Below are 19078 nucleotides of genomic sequence, written 5' to 3'. Positions count from 1 at the left end.
CCAAACCTGTGAGTTTGAGGAGATTGTCCAGACTGAGCTTTGTTCCCATTCCACAGTGGGACAGACACTTGCATGACTATAGGTATATTGTATGTACAGTCAGTCACACAAAACCTGACTATACAAACATAATACAAATAAAATTATTAGCTGCTGTTTGAATATAAAAACAACAGCTAGTAAGAGTATAATTGTACAAGTTCTCTACGCTGCAAGATCCTTATCTGTCACAGACGCATGTTTGTAGACACAGGTCCACAAAAGTACACCCTACAGGCCTTGATACCAAAACCTCACTTACCAGTACTTGGCACAGAGCTCGTAGGAGGCAGCATGGTAGAGCAAGAGGGTGTTCGTGTAGTCATCCAAAGTCCAGACTGCTTCTTCTCCCCATAGACTAAAGCTGGTTTCCAAAGATATGACGGAAGATGGTGGGCTATAGGTCTCCAGCCTATAAACTGCCTGAAGACTCAGACAGTCTATAACTAGCAGGCCCGGGCCATTGGAGAACCATAACTGATAAACATAAATGTATAGACATGATTCAGCTGATGAGTTCATGTGTAGCCATTACATGACTCAAACATAACTTCATTGTCATGGTTAGTACTGTCTGTTCACCTGGGATCCACTGCCAACGAGAGCCATGGTCCTGATGGGATAAGGTCTCTGCCTGGGATCTGAATCCTTCAGACCAAACACTGTCTTATTCAGGGTGTGGGAGCAGATGTATGTTTCTCCTTCTAGTGGAAGGTCCTCCACTACGTTATACACCGCCAACAGACCGTCCGACATCCCTGCAAACACTTTGTCCAGGCTCTTAATAGGAGGAGAAAAAATCTTTTTACATTTAAATACTCGTTTCACTCTTCACTCTCTTTGTAAACCACCTTACCTCACTTACAAACCCCTCCACCTTACCATGGTGGAGAGGTTTGTTGTTGGGCGAAAAGCGAGGTGGTTATATAGTGTAGTGGTTCACACATGTGATTTAATGTATGAAAGGTCAGTTGTTTAAAACAGGATAAGAGACGAATCCTTAAGAGGGCTGTGTCAGAAAAGCACCAGGTTTAAAAAAATATGTAACTAACTCCAAACCCTGCAGGACTTGAGGGAGAATGCCTGACAACTCCACCTTAGACCATGGAGCCGGCTCAGCACAGCACAAGAACATAAGCCTGCTCACTTGTTGGTCTACCACCTGCATTAGGTGCTATAGGGGTTGGTGGCTTATGGATTGGGTGATGTAGAGACCAGGATGGTCCTCTCTATAGTCAGGCTCATGTCAACCCACAGTTTGGATTTTGAAACCAGTCTTATGGAGAAGGACTGGAGTCCAATCCAGAGTTACCTTCAGTGAGAGGCATTGTGGACAGGGCAGGGCAGACGTGTATCCCTCTAGTTTGGTATCTGTATGTTCTGGGTTTGCTTTTTTAATTAAGTATTGCTTTTTTTCATCTTCAGATTGGGGAAGGAATCTCAATTGTTGTTTCTACTTAAGTTCCAAACAGTGGTTCAGAGAACCAGTAACTGACTAGTGGCGCCTTTTTTTGAGCAATTACAGGGGGCTTTGCTTATGTTATGTTTGGGACTTGCTTGTTTCATATCTTTGTCCTGGTGCATAACCCAAAAGTGCTTTACCTTCAGAGCACAAGCACATGGCTTGACGTTACACTTGAGGATTTTATGGTAGAGAGCAGAATCCACGTGTCCATCAATGACAGCAAGCCGTCCAGGTCCTGAAGCAGTGGAGCTTCATCATTTATAAAATAGTAATGGGACGAAATCCTTCCACAAGGTTTCTTTTGTCCCATCAGTCCACAGACTATTCAATTATTTTTTTATATAGAACCAAATCACAACAACTGTCACCTCGAGGTACTTCATATAAGATGGTAAAGACTATACAATAATAGACACGAAACCCCAACAATTGATGACCTATGAGGCAACCCTTGGTGACAACAGGAAGGAAGAAACTCCCTTCTAACAGGGAAAAAACACCTCTGGCAGAACCATACTCCGGAAGGAGCAACCTTCTGTCATGAGTGGATAAGGGTGAGGGAAGGGAAACAGAACAAGAGACTGTAGAATAAGGAGGGGATGTTTTTCTCATTATCATTTAATATTTTAATATGCCATTATTAGTTCATTAGAAGTATATAACCAGCTTTGCATTAAGCATAAATTGAAGTTTTTGATCTTACATTATTCTTTGCATTACAGTGATGGTGATAACTTTAGTTTGATCTTTTCTTACAGGTACCAGAATAATAACATGATTTTCCATTGCAGATGTAACCATGATCATTCCATACACATTGCAGTTTGTTGCTCATTCTAGAGTTGTGCTCAAGGTAATTAAAGGTTAAAAGCTACAGCCAGCGCGAGTCTGGCTGATCTATGGAGGGCAAAGGCTTTGAGCTTGGAAGGCCGCACGCGCTTACACAGCACTTATAAGATGTCATTCTTGGTGATTTTGTGCTTAGTCATGTTTTAATATGTTTTAAGTAGAAGTAGCTGATCCACCAATATTCATTTAATATTATATACTTGATTTAGAGCAATACACACTGATGGTCTTAATAAATGAAAGAGTCCTTGTAGCTGCCATGTTGTGTCTTAGCAGGGTACAGACGGTTCCAGGAGACGGGGGCAGTTAGCGTCTGCCCTCGGGAAGGAGACAATGTTATTCTTTGTGTTAAATAAAATTGTCAACATTGATTGTATTACACCTGTCACTACGCATGAGGGGGCGTTCTAATACCCTGATTTCATAAAACTATGGTGATGTGTTTTTTGAGATGAGATTTTGAGGCTGTCTGCATCAGTGTCCATCTCCCACGTGTGTGATCATTAAATCATCGTTTGACTCAACCCGGCCGGACCAGTGTTGTTATTGTGGTTTTTTCTCTTGTCTCCATCCCCAATATTTTGAACCTTAACAAGACACATTCCCAAAGAGAGGCAGAGATCGATGCTGACTGATGATTAAATGCAAAGTAGTGGATAAACACAGAGAGTGAAGAAATATTGTTCTTCTTTGAATGATGGATCTGGATTATGGGGCTACGGTTTATTGGAGTTCCAAAGTCTTAGAAAAAGCTTTGTAACCCTTTCAACTACTTGACTTTGTCAGAGAGGTTCTATTCAGGTGATTTCTTGATTCAAAAGGTCTACCAATAATCAGCCCTTTTTGAAACTGAACTATGGTTTCAGATGCGTTTTCACAACTGAAAATACAATGTTTTGTTTTTGTTTGTTGTTGACTGTGCATTAGGAAGCACACCTACATCTACAGCTCACATCTACTCGAACATTGGGAATATGCCAGACTATTCCATGTGCTATTCTCACATAAGAGTTGCCAGACTAATGACCGTTTTGGTGTGATCTGACTGGATTGGACATTTGCATGTGTGAAAAGGGTGATAGAATAATTATGGTCTGGTCTTTGTTCCTGTTGCAGCGCATAGTGGTTTGTTGAAATATGCAAAACGTGCAAACATTCTGAGCCTCGCCACTCGCAAGAGGTTTCCATTGCTTCGATATACTTGGTGAAAACCTTCAGGGTGAGTGCCAGTCTAAATTACACCCATAAGCACTGAAACTGGATGGTCACAGCCCTGCACTGCCCCCTAGAGACCTGAAGAATAAGCTCTGTAACAACATTATCTCCTCCCAAACCGTAAGACTGGGAGTTTCCGTATCCAGCAGTTGGCTCATGTCCTCAAACCGCTCAGCATGGTAGGCTGAAAGCAGGGTGCCCACATAGACCTCAGTCAAATTAATGTGGTTACTCAGTCAACTCTTCTATATATTATTATAATTATTATGAATATTAAGTGCAACAGTTATTCCTGAAACCAGAAAAATGGATTACATTACGGCATCATTAGTGTTCACGAATGATCTTCACGATGAAGAAACTGAAAATGTGTCCTTGCAGTGATTTGTCTGTCTGGAACAGAGGTGGTGGTAGTGCAGCTTTACACTACCACCACAGAGGGCGCATCCCTTAGGGAGATACCAAGTGAGGTTTGAAAGAGAATTGCTGAGATGTATTTAGACTCTCTCTCCTATCAGTCTGTCTGAGTTCAGTATTTACTTCCTCTACACCATAAATGTCTCTACTAGACCCCATTCCTACTCTAATGCTTAAAGAAGTCCTATCATTAACTAGTCCTTCAATCTCAATATCTATCTTTAAAGAGCTACACAACACAAGCTTTTAAGATGCTGGTTATTTACTTTTAGGGATATTCAATCTGCTGGATTGTCTCAGATTTGCATAAACAAATTTATGATAGAAAATTTGAACATATACAGCAAGTGATGTACATGATATCAAAATGTTTTCAAGATATATATTTTGTAAAAATGTTACATTATCCCACTTTCAGTCCTTTATTTTGAATATCTCAAAGATTATTAAAGCCTGAAATTTCCCCTGGTCTTTCTCACCATCAAAATTAACCAGGATCTGTAATTTGTGTGTAAATTGGGATCATTAATTAGAAAAAATGTGTTGGCTAGTTAAAATATGAAAACTGTATAAAAGTATGCAGACTGGAGGTGGTCGTGCAGGAAATGTTCTGTATTGATCAATACCCAACTTTGCCAAAAGTCTTTTTAAAACATCTAACTGAACTTATGCAGAGAAACTGTTTATTTCTGTTACCTCTCTGAGGTCATCGCAGTACAGCACTAGCAAATGTTATTGATGACCTTTTCATGGCCTCTCCCAGTAGACTAATTTCTGTGCTTGACTGTTAGAATGTAAGTGCAGCATTCAATACCGCTGACCACAAGATTTTACTGCACAGTAAGTTCATCCATTTACTACTTCGAGGCTGGACTACTGTGATTTACTGTTGTCATGTTCCTTAAAAAGCCTTGAGTTGCTGCAGCAATAGCACTGATAGGGATTATTGTGTATCTTCCTTATTCACTGGCTTTTCACTCTTTACTGGCCACGAGTTAAATCCAGAACTGAATTTAATATCTTTCTGCTTACATACAGTGTCTTGAGTAATCAGGTCCCATCATATCTTAAAGATCTAATAGTACCACATTGCTCTGATAGACCTCTTCACTCTCAAACGGATCGCTCACTTATGGTTCCTAGAGTTTCTAAAAGTTGGATGGTAGACAGAGCCTTCATCCTACAGCCCCTCCTTCTGTGGGAGACAGACACCCTATCTACTATAAAGCATGTAGTTTGTTCAGGGTCACCTGATCCAGCCCTGTCTGTTAGTTATGTTGCAATAGCCATAGACTGTTGGGGCGTTCCTAGAAACACTGGCTCTCTGTCACATGTGTCTTTTGTCTTGTTTACCTCTGTTCTCTTCTCTTTCCCCTCATCCCCATGACATTTACCCCATAGTCTCATCAGACTGCCTCTCCCTGAGTCAGGTTCTGCCAGAGGTTTCTTCCTGTTAAAAAGGGGCTTTTCCTTCCCAGTGTCACCAAGTCCTTGTTTACAGTGGCTCATCTGATTGTTGTGGTTTTTTCTCTGCTATTTTAGGATCTTTACCCGACAATATAAAGGACCTTGAGGTTGCAGTTGTTGTCATGTGGCACTACACAAATAAAACTCATTGACTCAATGAACTATTTTTTTAATGACGGAGCAACAACTGAATGGTAAATAAATTCCAGACAAACAAAAAAATGCAGCACCACATATAAAAAGCATTTTGCATATTACTCTGAAAACCAATCTTTGTATGCTGTTGCAAAAACAATAAAAATATTGTTAAAAAAAACATTTCTACCGTTATTAAGCCATCCTTCTCAAACGGATGTAACAATAGGTCAGTACGTGACGCTCTTGTATTACAAGCTCACGGTTGCTTAGGCTTCAAGTCTCATTTTGTCTTCTACTGATGCTCTGTCAAAATGCACCAATGTGTTGACACCATGTAAAGCCAAATATGTGGAACACTTGTTTCCTTTGCTGTCAAGTGCATGTGACACAAATGCTCTAGATACAAGCTGCTGACATATCAGCAACATTCATTTTAAGACGTTTCAGACTGAAGCCCGTATGTAAACCCACAGTACTGAGTGACACAATAACACAGGTTTGAGTAAAACGTGTTTGCTTAAACATATGCTGATATATGACCTGACCTGCTCTCTCGCTGAAACAGGAAACAAACAAGTGATGATGGCGGGACAGGAGAACTGCTTCTGGGGTTGACTGAGTGGACACATGTCCTTCAGACTGTAGATGAACACCTCCTGTTCCTGTCACAGAAACATGAAACTAAAGAATGAGTTTTTTTATTTTTGGATTTAGAGACAACTACGTTGTCCCCGAGCTGTGGCAACAGTGGAGGGCAGCCAATGTAGGATTTGATATTGTTCTCCTACCCTGGGAAACTAATACTTTCCCTCCAACACTGGTTTGACACTCAATAAAAGACTGTAGCAGTCTCAGTGTCCTCGTGTCCCTAAAAGGGTTTTCATGAAATCCTCTTTTCACATTAAAAAAAAAGACAAAAGCAGGTAAATTCTGAAGCTACCCAGATGTAAAAGTAAGCTTCCCAGTGAAAAATAACATTGCATGATTGTTTGACTGCTGTTCATAGATGAAAAAGTTATCAGTAAATAAATGAGTCACCAAATGTCTGCATTTAAAAAGCAGCTGTATCACGTTGAATTTCAGGATGTGTACCTCAGTTGCCATCCACAGAGTGTTCCCCATCTTCATGTGACAGCTAATCCTGCTACCTGGACAGGCCATCCTCTTCACCTCCACCTGACCCTTGTTAACATTCACCACACTGTAGTTCCTGCACAATACACAGTTCTTTGCTGAAAACATTTAGAACCACTGAGTTGGAAGTTAAAACAAAATAAGCAATATTGTGTATAGTAATGTTTTTATGCAGTGATGAGTAGAGGCACTTTTTGGAAGACGATGTCACAGGGTTAGTTAATTAAAGCTAAATATATAATATTTATCACGTTTAGTACATGTGTGATGGATAACTTGAGAAACTGGCATGAAGCATTACAAAAATGTTTTTTACTATTGTTTATTAATGTTTTATAAATATAATTTTAGTTTATTACAGTTTAAATACTCTATATTATATTGTATATATTTTTAATTTCTCACCAATAAGCAATTTCACAATTTTAGCATTAATATATCTTAAACAAAAAGTTGCCTATATAAGGTGCAACCAGTGCTGCTGGTGTGTTTGCACTGTTCCCTGGGACGTTTCTTCTGACCACTTGCACATACACTTTGCTGCCAGAAGTATTTGCTCGTCTGCATTCACATGCACATGAACCATTCCTAATGTATGAGGTTTAATATGATGTCCCCCAACCATGTGCGGCGATAACAGCGTCAGCTCTTCTGGCAAGGCTTTCCAAAAGGTTTAGGAGTGTGTTTATGGGAATGTTTGACCATTCATCCATTTGTGACACTGATGCTGGATAAGAAGGCTTGGCTTGCAGACTCTGCTGATTCATTCCAAAGGTGTTCTGTCGGGTTGCGATCAGGACTCTGTGCAGGCCAGTCAAGTTGTTCCACACCAAATTCGATCATCCATGTCTATATGAACCTTACTTTGATGTACTACTTTGCGATCACGTTGGAACAGGAAGGGGCCATCCTCAAACTGTTCCATGAAGATGAAATTTTCTTGGTATGCTGAAGCATTAGGGGATCTGCAGTTTATTGGCAGCTTGCAACCAGGTACACTCTTTCCTCAGGAGCTGGTTAACCAGTTAGTGTGAGTGGCCAAACAAAAGTAAGAAAAGAATATGCGAGTTAAATGGCACTGGAAGAGTTGGGGAGGTAACATGGTCTTGACACAGAAAAGGAGTTAAAAGAGGGAAAAGTGTGAAGGAGTCAGCAGCAATTAACAGTATTTGTTTAAAAGCAAGGAAGCAGCTTTTAAACACACATCAACCTGCAGTCCTGCTGCCACAAACAGCTAGAGCCATTGTCGCCATTATGTCATGCATCTGGGAGCTTTTTCAGTCAGCTGTGTTAAACATGTTGTGTTAAATGTAGTTAGCGCCGTACATTTTTGGACAATAAAAGGGTTCTTTGTACACAACAACAGTAAATTTTAAATCAAACCAGAAATGTCTAATTGGCGCGCAGATTTTCAGCTTTATTTTTAAGTAAAACATTTAACTTCATTTGTAGAGGCTCTAAAGTAACTGGACAATAGGCTAATAATCCATTTCATGGTTTGATGAGGCTTTTTCAGCTGTTATTTCATGACAGACTGCAGAATTGAACTTCCAGTTGGTAGTTCACTGGAACTTGCAAAATGATGTCCAAGGAAATGCTGATGTAAGTGAAAAAGACTGTCATTGAGGAGAAAACCAAATAAACCCCATCACAGAGACAGAAAAAACTTTTGCAGGGGTCAAATCAAGTAAATAATCAAGTCAATCCTAAATAAACAGGAATGCAAAACCAGCTCAACAACACTAAAAGACCTGAACTACAGAAGACAACTAAAACATGGAGGTAGGTGTATTGTGGGGCTCATTATTGTGTATAAGAGGCAAATAAATCACAGTACAAAGAGAAATGGTCACACAAACCTGTCCTCCTTATCGTCATTCCAGAACACAGCACTATATCCTTGGAGCTGGGACAGGAAGAGCTGAGAGTTGACGTCACAGGGCAATACATACCTGAGGCAGGCGAAGCTAGGCTCCTTCATCTGCCTCACACAATGCATTGCCACTGGCCTCTGCAGCACAAATGCAGAGACAGGCAGTTCAGCTCAAAGTCATTCACAGAACAATGACTTTAATTAAAATTTGCAAAAAACTTTATGTTTTTTTATCCTTAAAATATGGCTGTGACTACACATACATCGGCAGTTGTGATTGAAAAAATAAATGTTGAAGATATATATGCATTTGTGGTGCTCATTATTCATCCATCCATCTCCACTTATCCTTTTCCGGGTCATGGGGAGCAGCTGGAGCCTATCCCAGCTGTCTTAGGCCAAGAGGCAGGGCACACCCTGGACAGTCTGTCGCAGGGCTAACTCATACACAGAGAAAACTATTCACACTCACATAATGGAGTCGCTCTATAATGCATATTTTGACATTATAGTCAAAACATTTATTGGGTCTGATTGTTTTATCATTTGCATTCTATGCTATCCATATATCCATGGAAATATTTAATTTTCAGTTAGGAAATATTTTAGCATTATTGTTACACTTGGCACTATGACCATGATCTAGAAATCTTAGACCATGCTTTTCGGTTTTTTAACTTTCCTGCACTTTTGAAAATATGGGAAAGTGAAAATGGACCAGGTGAGTTGGAGCAGTTGTTCTTATCTTAAGATTAAACCGCAGTAGGTTAACATTGAGAACTGGGCAGTATAGGAAAAACATCTTGTTTTCTACATGTTCCCGAGAGACACGACGTGATTTTATTTCAGAATTTAGCAGTAAAAGGAGAACCAATTGTTGGAATCTAACCCCTCTTTAGACTAATTCTTAGAATTTCTTCCAAATGTGAAGTTATAAGTCTCTAGCTCAACCTACTTTGACACAAGTAATAAAGTGTAGTACACTTTCCTTACATCACACAACAAAAATTTGCTCATTGTGTCAGCCAAAAACAGCTCACCTTCTCAGGTTTAGTGTCCCAGCATTCAGTCATCAGGTTGTGCAGGCAGCAGAACTGAACCTCTTGTGGACTACCCAGCACTGGCCGAATACCTTTCGAGAGCTTCTTTGCTATCTCAAGCTGGTGGTGTCCCAGCGCTGGCCTCCGCCCAGACAGGAGCTCATACATCACCATGCCATAGGAGAACATGTCCACCTTTAAGAGTTGTTCCCAAAAAAGGAGCATTAAGGTCAGTTGATAAGGGTCAAGTGTCAGAGTTGCATCTGAGGAGGTTATTAAGACCTCCTGATGAATTTGTAAATAAAACTTTAATAAAGAAAACTTTAAATTTCATTTGGAGTGAAAAGAAGTTATGAAAGTAAAACCAACCATTTAGATGAAAGCTACCCAGTCAGTCTCTGAATGTTCATTTCTTGGATAAGAACTCATGACCACAGCCCATTTATGAATTTGCATATGCTCTATTTGGGTTAAAATCATGTAAGAATTTTATTCTTAGAGCAATTCAGCAAGCAGACCAGCAGGCGTTGGTCTGATGAAGACCTGGAGTCGTGGCCTGTTGTTCTGCTTGCTGAATTGTTCCAAGTATTTATTCTTGGAAGAAGAAATTGACATAATTTAATTTATTGTTTTTTTTTTATTTTATTTCTATTTCTTCTAATTCTCTACTTTTATTTTTTTTTTCATCTTAAAGTGCTTTTAAATAAAGGCGGTATGACAGAATTAATTCTAGGATAAATCCTAGAATTTCTCTCTTCTTCCTCAGAAGACTTAGAGACTTCCATCTGCCACTGAAGGTGCTCAAGAACTTCTACTCCTGCACCATCGAGAGCGTCCTGACGTCAAACATCTGCACCTGGTTTGGGAACAGCACCAAGCAGGACAGACGAGATCTGCAAAGGGTGGTGCGCTCGGCAGAACGCATCATTCAATCAGAGCTCCCTGACCTGCTGTCCATCTACACCAAGCGGTGCAAGACCAAAGCTAGGAAGATTATGATGGACCTCTCCCATCCCAACAATGGATGTTTCCGCTCCCTTAAGGCCAAAACAGAGAGAATGAGGAGGAGCTTCTTCCCCCAGGCTATTCGGGCCCTGAACCAGGTGTAGGACTGGACTCTCCCACACATCACATCACCACACGCACTCTGGTTTTTCTTCATGCACACTTCCTATAATTTATGATCTCTTTCTGCTATTTGCACATTTTTTTACTGTAAATTTAAATCTGTAAATTTTGTAGTAACCTGTAAATTGTAAATATTGTAAAACTTTTTTTCTGTCATTTAATGGTCGGGCATTGCACAGCTACAAGCATTTCACCCCCATGTCATACTGTGTATGGTTGTGTGTGTGTGACAAATAAAATTTGAATTTAAAAGTGAAATTAATTGGATAAGCATTAATAAGTTTTTAAAATTTTAGATTTTTGTTTTAACAATATAAAATAGCTCAATAAGGCAACACTTCGACCTTCAAATTAATCTACTGACCTTGAACGAGAGGTCAAAGGTTAAATATATCACAATATTTTAATTCTAAATAAAGTACTTTTTATATGTTGATAATAAACACCACACTTTTAAGAATTATAGTTTCTAAGTTAAAGACCTTGATAAGCCAAATTTGGATGGATTGTTGACGTGAGCCATCATGTTTACAGACACAGTGACACTGAAACGCTACTAAAAGCATAGCCTCTGTGCCAGAGGTAAATAAACATAATCAAATACTGAATTTAATGCCGCAGAGCACAGAAAAGATATTTGACTGAATTAGTACTCTTTGGAAGAGTGCGGAGCAAAGACGGAGGGTTACACATATTTTCGCCTGGTTTCTGAAGAGTTCAGGGATCAGTAAATGAGGCCTGGTAAAGCTTTTCATTTTATTTTTTGATTTTATTAGAAAGTTATTCAGACTTTCTTGTTCTCCCTAATTTCACCATTTGACGTATTATTTTTTATATCTTTGTAAAAACTGAGTATCTGTCTTTTTCCCTTAACAAGCTGCAGTCTGATTGGTGGTTATGGTCCCAGCACAGCGCTTGATGTTTGTTTCCAACCTCTTTGTTATTAGACTACATTTTCCCAGGTCCTCTTACTGTGCCATAGCTGGGATCCACATTTATGGATATTTTCTCAATGGCAGTTCTCATCTCATAAACATGATCCTTAGGAGTCTGGCCATCATCCATTTGCACTACATTGCAGTACCAGCATGTGTGTCTAAATACTCCTGTTGGTTCCAGGATGTGATGTTCAATATTAGCACATGCTGAGCTTCTGTTCCTGACCTTTAACCAGGATTCACTGCTGGAGGGCACTTACAACCTGAATTGACATTAAAATTAAAACTTTAACAATTCTGTTTTACAGTGTTAGTCAGTCAGTGACTGGCTGCTCCCGTATGGGATCAGAACAATGCCACCTTATCCCACAGTCCAGCCAATGATGCGATTCACATTCGTATATACGCAGCTAACAATTGATGGAAAAAGTGTGGACTATACCACAATTTAAAAACTATAAGATATAACAGTTTTTAAATTTGGTTTTACGCAGCCGATCAACACGAGTTATGATAAAAAATATCTGCAGTGTTTGTTTTTTTCCTGAATACTGTCGTTGTTTATATTTACTGCGGGAAGAAACGGTAAAAACACTCGAAAGCACTCTCCTCCCAGTGTTACCAGCTCCTCAGTAAGGAAAATCGCTATTGGCTGTCCTAAAAGTCGCTAAATGACGTCATCGCCTAATTGGTCATGCTAATGTAATTGTAACCTACGTTGTTGGCGAGAGAAATAACATCGTGGAAGAGACAAAGTCAGTAAAAAACGTCCTAAATGCAGTTAGAATTTATTTAGAACTTTATGTTCATTTTTTTGAAGCAGTAATTATATAATTATTTGCCCAATATTGGTCATTATATACTTTATTTTGCTAACAGAGAGTTAAAATAAATAAATAAATAAAGTTTTGTTTTCAAAATTGGAGTTCAAGTTATTTTTCCTTCCAATAGTGTTAACATACCACACAGGGCACGAACAAGACTTTTTAACATTTTCATTGTAAGTGAGCTAAAGCAGTTCATTAAAAGTCGTCTAACATAAATGTAAATGCTGTAATTTGATTACTTTAATAAACATGTAGCTTGGATGCTGGCGTGACCACAGTGCACACGTCTGCTGTCGCTCACAGTGGTCCAAGGGACGCTCAGTTTGTGTGTTCGCTCAGACACGTGAAACATTAGAGCTTGTGACCTACAAACATGGTGTGTATCACGGTATCCAAAGAGTTCAATTTTATTTTGATCTGAGTATATCTCCCAGTCACTGACTTGTCTAAATGTTGTTACTGATCTGGTTACAGTTTCATGTCAATAACACCTTTAGAATTATATTTACTTGGAAAAGTAGTGATGCATTCAATACACATTTTACCTCCTGTCTGTTAATAACTTCTAACATTTTTCCTCTTCTTCGGTAGCTAGTTAGTCTCACCACGTTTGTCGTAGATAGACCGTTCCTACCTCATAACAACCAGCTCAAATGTTTTCAATTCAGCAGTAATTAAGCATTTCTTACCATTCCTGAAATATTTGGCATTTTCGGGTGATGAAGTGCCATTTCATATGAATAGAGAGCATGCTCTTATCTCACCCCTGTATGTTGGAGGTCACAAGTTTAAGCAATTCTATTAGGTACAGTGTAGCTGGTATCACAGGTACAGTACACTTGTGGCCTATTAATATAGTTGCTCATGTGTTTTTGAGCCATCTCACTTTAACAGGTTACCTCCAACGTTTTAAATGCACCATGGCCAAGTTACAGAGTCCACCAATAGCAACAAACCTTCCACAATTTATTTAGAAATTGCACTGTTTAGCTAATTTATGCTTATAAAAATAATTCAAAAGTTTTATTAAGTTATACAGACTGTATAACTAATCTGGAGTTTAGTTTGGTCGTCTCCAGTTTGACTTTTTAAAAATCAAGGTCTTTTTGATTTGAAATTTGAAAATGCTAGGTTATTTTCGGAAAAGTTGAAATCTCGCCTCTCACATTGTTGTCAGACGATTACCACTTGGATTTGAAGCATTTCAACTAATGTTTTCCTTGTTAACTCTCCACTTGGTTTTTTTCTACTTGCAAAGCCTGCTCAAACATGATTGGTCAGTGCTATGTATAGGTGCTGTGTACAGGTCATACACGTATATGTGGAAATTCAGGATATCAACATATCCGTTTATATAGAGATGATATGTTTATTCTCATCATTTTAAAAAAATGGTTTAAAAAAACAAAACATAAAACAAAACCACACAAAAGTCCAAAAAATGTTACAAACTTTTCTAATGTGGGTTAAAAAAAAAAAAGCAGATACCTTCTCATCATACACGATGCCTGGTCGGATCTCAGGAGCCTGGTAGCCCGGTGTGCCTTCAACTCCCAAAGCCCCCTCATGGAAGGATTGTCGAGAGATCCCATAGTCAGACAGTTTAACATTGACCGTGTCCTGCACCTGGAAGAAGTTATCAGTGAATTAAAAAGCCAAATGAAATGACAGAAACAGGCTTTCTCTTTTTGTTTTGGTTTTTTAACATGAAATTACTGTTTTGCTTTCTATTTACAGTATTTTTAATAAAGGGAGAGCAAATAAATTAGCTCAGAACTTTCACTTTCAAAAACAGGTGTATCAAAAAGAATTGTCTGATTTCAAAATGCTACATATTTCTAAAGTAATGGACATAGAAGCTTGCAGTTAAAATTTTTAAATACATGGCTGAATATAAAGCTTTACAATACACACAATGTTGACGGGCTCATGACATACGCTGTCCTACACCAGCTGTTGTTATAAAACTGACCCACAACCACGTGAAGCTCACTAATCCCTCTTTCTAACAGTCCGTGTTACGATCGTTACCTGTGAATACTTGCAGAATTACAGCTTGTTGAAACTGGCTGATTGGCTAATTCAATCTCGTGGATCTGCGGCTTCCCACCCTCATTATTAAGTAAATTTCATGACGCATACACAGACGCACACGCACCACAAGAAGTTGTTGATTTGTGTGTCGGCGCATTTTCATGTTTTAGTGTTGCAGGTGTGGAATGTTTTAGGCTTTGTTCTTACAGGTGCAGCAGTTGGTGATATGTCGTACTTTTCCATTTTTACGATACCCTTTTATTGTGTTTTCGCCATCCTTCCTTTTTTCTTTTTCTCCTGCCTGTCAGCTTAGACATTGTTACACAACACATATAATGTAATAGCTGAAATAACACTAAAAGAAATGAGAAACACAGAAACAAGAGGAGCCTTTATAGAATTTATAGAGCTCATCTTAATTCTGATTTTTAAAAAATGATAAAAAAGAAAAAAATTACTTGGATGAATCTTTTTGATACACCATGTAAATTAGAATGCTTAAAAAACACAACATTTTGCAGACCTCCAGAGACCACACCAGAATGTTATCAGATTTGAGGTCACAGAAGATGATGCTCTTTCTGTGAAGGTATCCCAGTCCTGCTGCAATCTGATAGGCTACTTTGAAGGTTAGCATGTGTCCAAGCGGCATGTACTTGAAGCCTAGAAAGACAAGATATATTTTCAGATCTCAGTAATATCGAGCAAGTTTTAAAATCAACTTCAAATGGCAAATCAGAAGGTGCAGATCACTGCGTACTTTTGCCTTTGTGCTTTTCCTCCAACACTGTGTTGAGGCTACCCAAGGGGGCTAACTGTAGGGCGAAGCAGAGTGGATGAATGCTGATGCCCACTAGCGAGACAATGCAGGGATGCTGGAGAGAGTGCAATGTACTGGATTCCTGGCGAAACTCAGCAAAACTCCGATAGGCATTTGCAGACTGGAGGTGTTTCACCATGGTGTCTAAGACAATGAAGACAGAAAGACAAGGGACCATCAAAGTTAATTGATTTACATTTACTGGCAATTTACATTTTGTCAAATGACTAAATAGTACGGTAAAATAGAGAAAGCCAATATCCAGCTGAAAGCATTGAGGGTGAGAGCAGCTGATCGTGGCTAGCAAGGAAACCTGGTCCCTCCGTGGCCGATTACCCAGACACGTGATGTCCTACTACGAGATGTGAATCCCTACCATCACTGAAACCAACCAGCTGATCTACACCATGGTAGATCATGGTAGTGATCACTGAAATGCTTGGCTCCACCAAGAGCAGTACCCTCCATGGAGAAAGAGATTAGGCACAGAGGGAAACCAACTATTGGAGCTGCAGAAATGCCTGATGAGGAAACTGATGCCTAAGATATACAGCAAGCTGCCTAATCCTGAGGCATTGGAAACTGCCAAGCAAATACTTACAGCCATTTGAAGAAACAGAAGCCAGGAGAACAAATCAGAGTTTTCTTCACTAGTTCCTGCTCGTAGTGGCAGGGGAACAAGGTGTGAACAACCCCACCAAGGCTGGAGGGGAAAAAAGCAATGCTGGAAAAGCATATGGGAGACCTGAACAGGATTCAGTACCCATCAGAGTAGCAGACATCCAGGAAAGAGTCTCAAGCATGAATGGCAGGACAGCACCACAGCCTGACATGAGTCACACCTACTGGCTAAAGAAGTTAACTGTACTCCATGAGCGTCTGGCAGTACAAATGAACCAGCTGCTAATGGATGAGACACATCTAGAACACCCAACTGAAGGCTGGACAGTTTCTTCTTCCCCAAGGATCCCCAAAAGGGACTGGTACCATCTAATTACTGGAAAATAACCTGCCTCAGCACAACATGAAAACTCCTGTTAGACATCATAAGGGTTAAGATGAACAAGCATGGTTTAAAACATGAACAGGGCCCAGAAGAAAATTGGCATAAAGACCAGAGGGGGAAATGCCAGCTACTGGTAGATAGAGCAGTCATTTTCAATGGGACAGCCATGAGTGAATGAAAGAAAGCCTATAACTCAGTGCCTCACACATGGATCCTGGAATGCTAAGAACTGTACAAGATCAACAGAATCGTGAGAGCCTTCATCAAGAACTCAGTGGGGACGTGGCAAACAACACTGTACACTAGAGCAAGATTTTCCAAAAACATGGCATATCCCCAGTGTTATTCTACATAGGCCTGAAGCCCCTCAGCGACAAAGCGAGACTGAAAGACAGAACAGAGGCACTAATCATGGCAACACAGGAAAGAGCTCTAAGCACAAGAGCAACACTGGGATCTACCACAGTGACAGATACAGTTATACCAAGTGGTAGCAACATCAGAAAGATGGAGTACGAGAAGCTTAAGATATACCATCCACGTATACATACACATTTATACATGTACACTAAACTACGCCAGCTTCAAGGGCCTGTTGTATATAGCCAGTTACTAGAGATAGGTTGATCATATTTAAATGGTAAATGAAACAGCTGCTCTGTACAGAAGGCAGACAGGTGGCAAACATGATCAATCTCTATGAGTTTTTTTGAATTAGCATAACTCAAAGTGACTCAACTATAAGGATGGGTACCGGTACGGTTCTGACATAAACGGTAGTAACCAGACCGAAAAGCAGCGCACATTTCGGTGCTTTTTTTTCCTGACCTGTGATACACTTTAGATTCTAGCCAATCATTTTACGTTTCCGAGGATAGTAGGCGGGGCCAGGTACGTACGTTCTTTTAGAGCAGAGCTACAGATTAAAAATGTCCAAGGTGAAGCGGTCAAAGTCTGGCTGTACTTCACAGCAAAAGATGCAAACTCAGCAGCAACAAGTGCTTTAAGCTGATACTGTGATGCTGTCAAAGGAGGTAACACCTCGAATCCGATGAAACACCTGGCGACGCATAGTGTTTTTTTTAAAAGCCCAGAAATGCGCCGTATTTGATAGCTTGCTGCGAGACCTCACACCGAGCACATCTACTGCGGGTGGGTTGCCTGTTATCGACCCGGAGCAACATCCCCCAAAAACACAAAGAGGAGAGTCCTGGCCCCTAGCCCTGCCAGTGTAGCAGAAATGATGAGGATGATGATGCAGCAGCAGCCGTTCTTCTCTGCATGAGTAGCTTAATGTTGTTCGTGTGTAATTTACGTTGAGTAGGCTAACCACGTTATTACATTAATGCATGTAAGGTGAACTAGCAAACATCATCATATCTACATGCGGCTGTCTTCTTGTTTGATGGCAGATACTCCCTTCACCCTGGCCAAAAAGGCTAAAATGACCAAAGAAAAAGTGGAAAACAGTTAAACATGAGAGGTTTAGGACAAAGTTTGTGTCTTTTTCCATTGTTTAAGCACTGCTTCCAGCCAAGAGTGATACCATATATGCCCCATAGCTGCAGAAAAGGCTAACATTGTTATCTTTTTACAAAAAACCAGCTGAACATGAGAGGTTTTTGGACCAATTTTGTGTTCTCCATTCTTTAAGCACCGGTTCGAGCACCGGCACTGTTTCAAAAGTACCGGTTTGGTACCGGTATCGGATAAAACCTAAACGATACCCATCCCTACTCAACTAACTGGGTGTCAGCTGTTTGTATTTTGATTACATTCCCATAAAGCAAGTATGCTGCTGAGTGCAAATTTAATAGTTAAATGTGAACTTCTGTCTCTGAAATGATCACAGATAATTACTGTATTATCAGAAGAAAATTGCATGTAATTGCCAACTTACCAGCCCATTCAGCTGCAGACTGACATCAGCCTGATAGAAAACTGTCTCATGCCAACACTAATACCAGGTTTTAGTGATAGTGTTGGAATGCATGAAAATCCCATTTTGAAGCAAAACAATGTGTTAAAAATGGCAAAAACATTTTATCGTGAGTGAAGTATTGTGACAGGATCATGTCATGGGGTGTCCAGCAATATTTTCCATCATCTGCTTTCCAAATATTCAGTGTAAGATTTCAGATGTTTTTATTTTGTTAAAATCTATATACTCAAAACTCTGAAATGCTTCTCTACCTGTCTCGCTGATTGCCTGGTGTTGACACTTCTTGAAGTGGAAGCGTTTGATAGCTACTGGCTGGTTACTATATCGGGCTCGATAGATAATGGTCCCACTGCCACCCTGGCCAAGGATGTCATTTTCCTCCTCAGAATACTCCAGCTGGGACTTCTCCAAAAAGAGCCTAACACACACACACACACACACACACACACACACACACACACACACACACAAAATTGTTAATCATCAAGTCCCAAACCTGACATTTGCTTGTACACTGTCTCACCTGGATAATCAGTCTCATGTCACATTGAGCCTACCTTAGTCCTTACACAGAATTGGGAAACAAAGTAAATGAAACCAAAACAATAATGGATTTTTGAGGACAGTGCTCACTTTGGGGGTAAAAAACATAACAGCTATATATCCATTTAGTATATGTGCAGTTACATCATGTTAGAGTTATAATGGAAAGACATCATGAAAAGTACTACAGAGAAGAATTATTG

General features: G+C 39.8%; 1 protein-coding gene across 1 annotated transcript in view; it reads right to left on the bottom strand.

Moving 5' to 3' along the window:
• The window catches only part of lrrk1 (leucine-rich repeat kinase 1), a 93039-nt gene that overhangs the window by 7462 nt on the left and 66499 nt on the right, over positions 1–19078 (bottom strand). Inside the window, exons 26-35 of the mRNA XM_082530601.1 lie at positions 18584–18750; positions 15325–15528; positions 15088–15227; positions 14019–14156; positions 9638–9832; positions 8584–8735; positions 6683–6800; positions 6136–6252; positions 622–819; positions 302–516 (exon numbers count right to left, since the gene is read on the bottom strand). Coding sequence (XP_082386727.1) covers positions 302–516; positions 622–819; positions 6136–6252; positions 6683–6800; positions 8584–8735; positions 9638–9832; positions 14019–14156; positions 15088–15227; positions 15325–15528; positions 18584–18750 — 1644 coding nt within the window. The remainder of the gene's footprint in view (positions 1–301; positions 517–621; positions 820–6135; positions 6253–6682; positions 6801–8583; positions 8736–9637; positions 9833–14018; positions 14157–15087; positions 15228–15324; positions 15529–18583; positions 18751–19078) is intronic.

The sequence above is a fragment of the Aulonocara stuartgranti genome (genome assembly GCF_965226115.1).
Source record: "Aulonocara stuartgranti genome assembly, chromosome: 1".
In the NCBI taxonomy this organism is placed as follows: Eukaryota; Metazoa; Chordata; class Actinopteri; order Cichliformes; family Cichlidae; genus Aulonocara; species Aulonocara stuartgranti.
The sequence above is the reverse complement of the archived record's forward strand: the minus strand, read 5'-3'. Positions and strand labels throughout refer to the sequence as shown.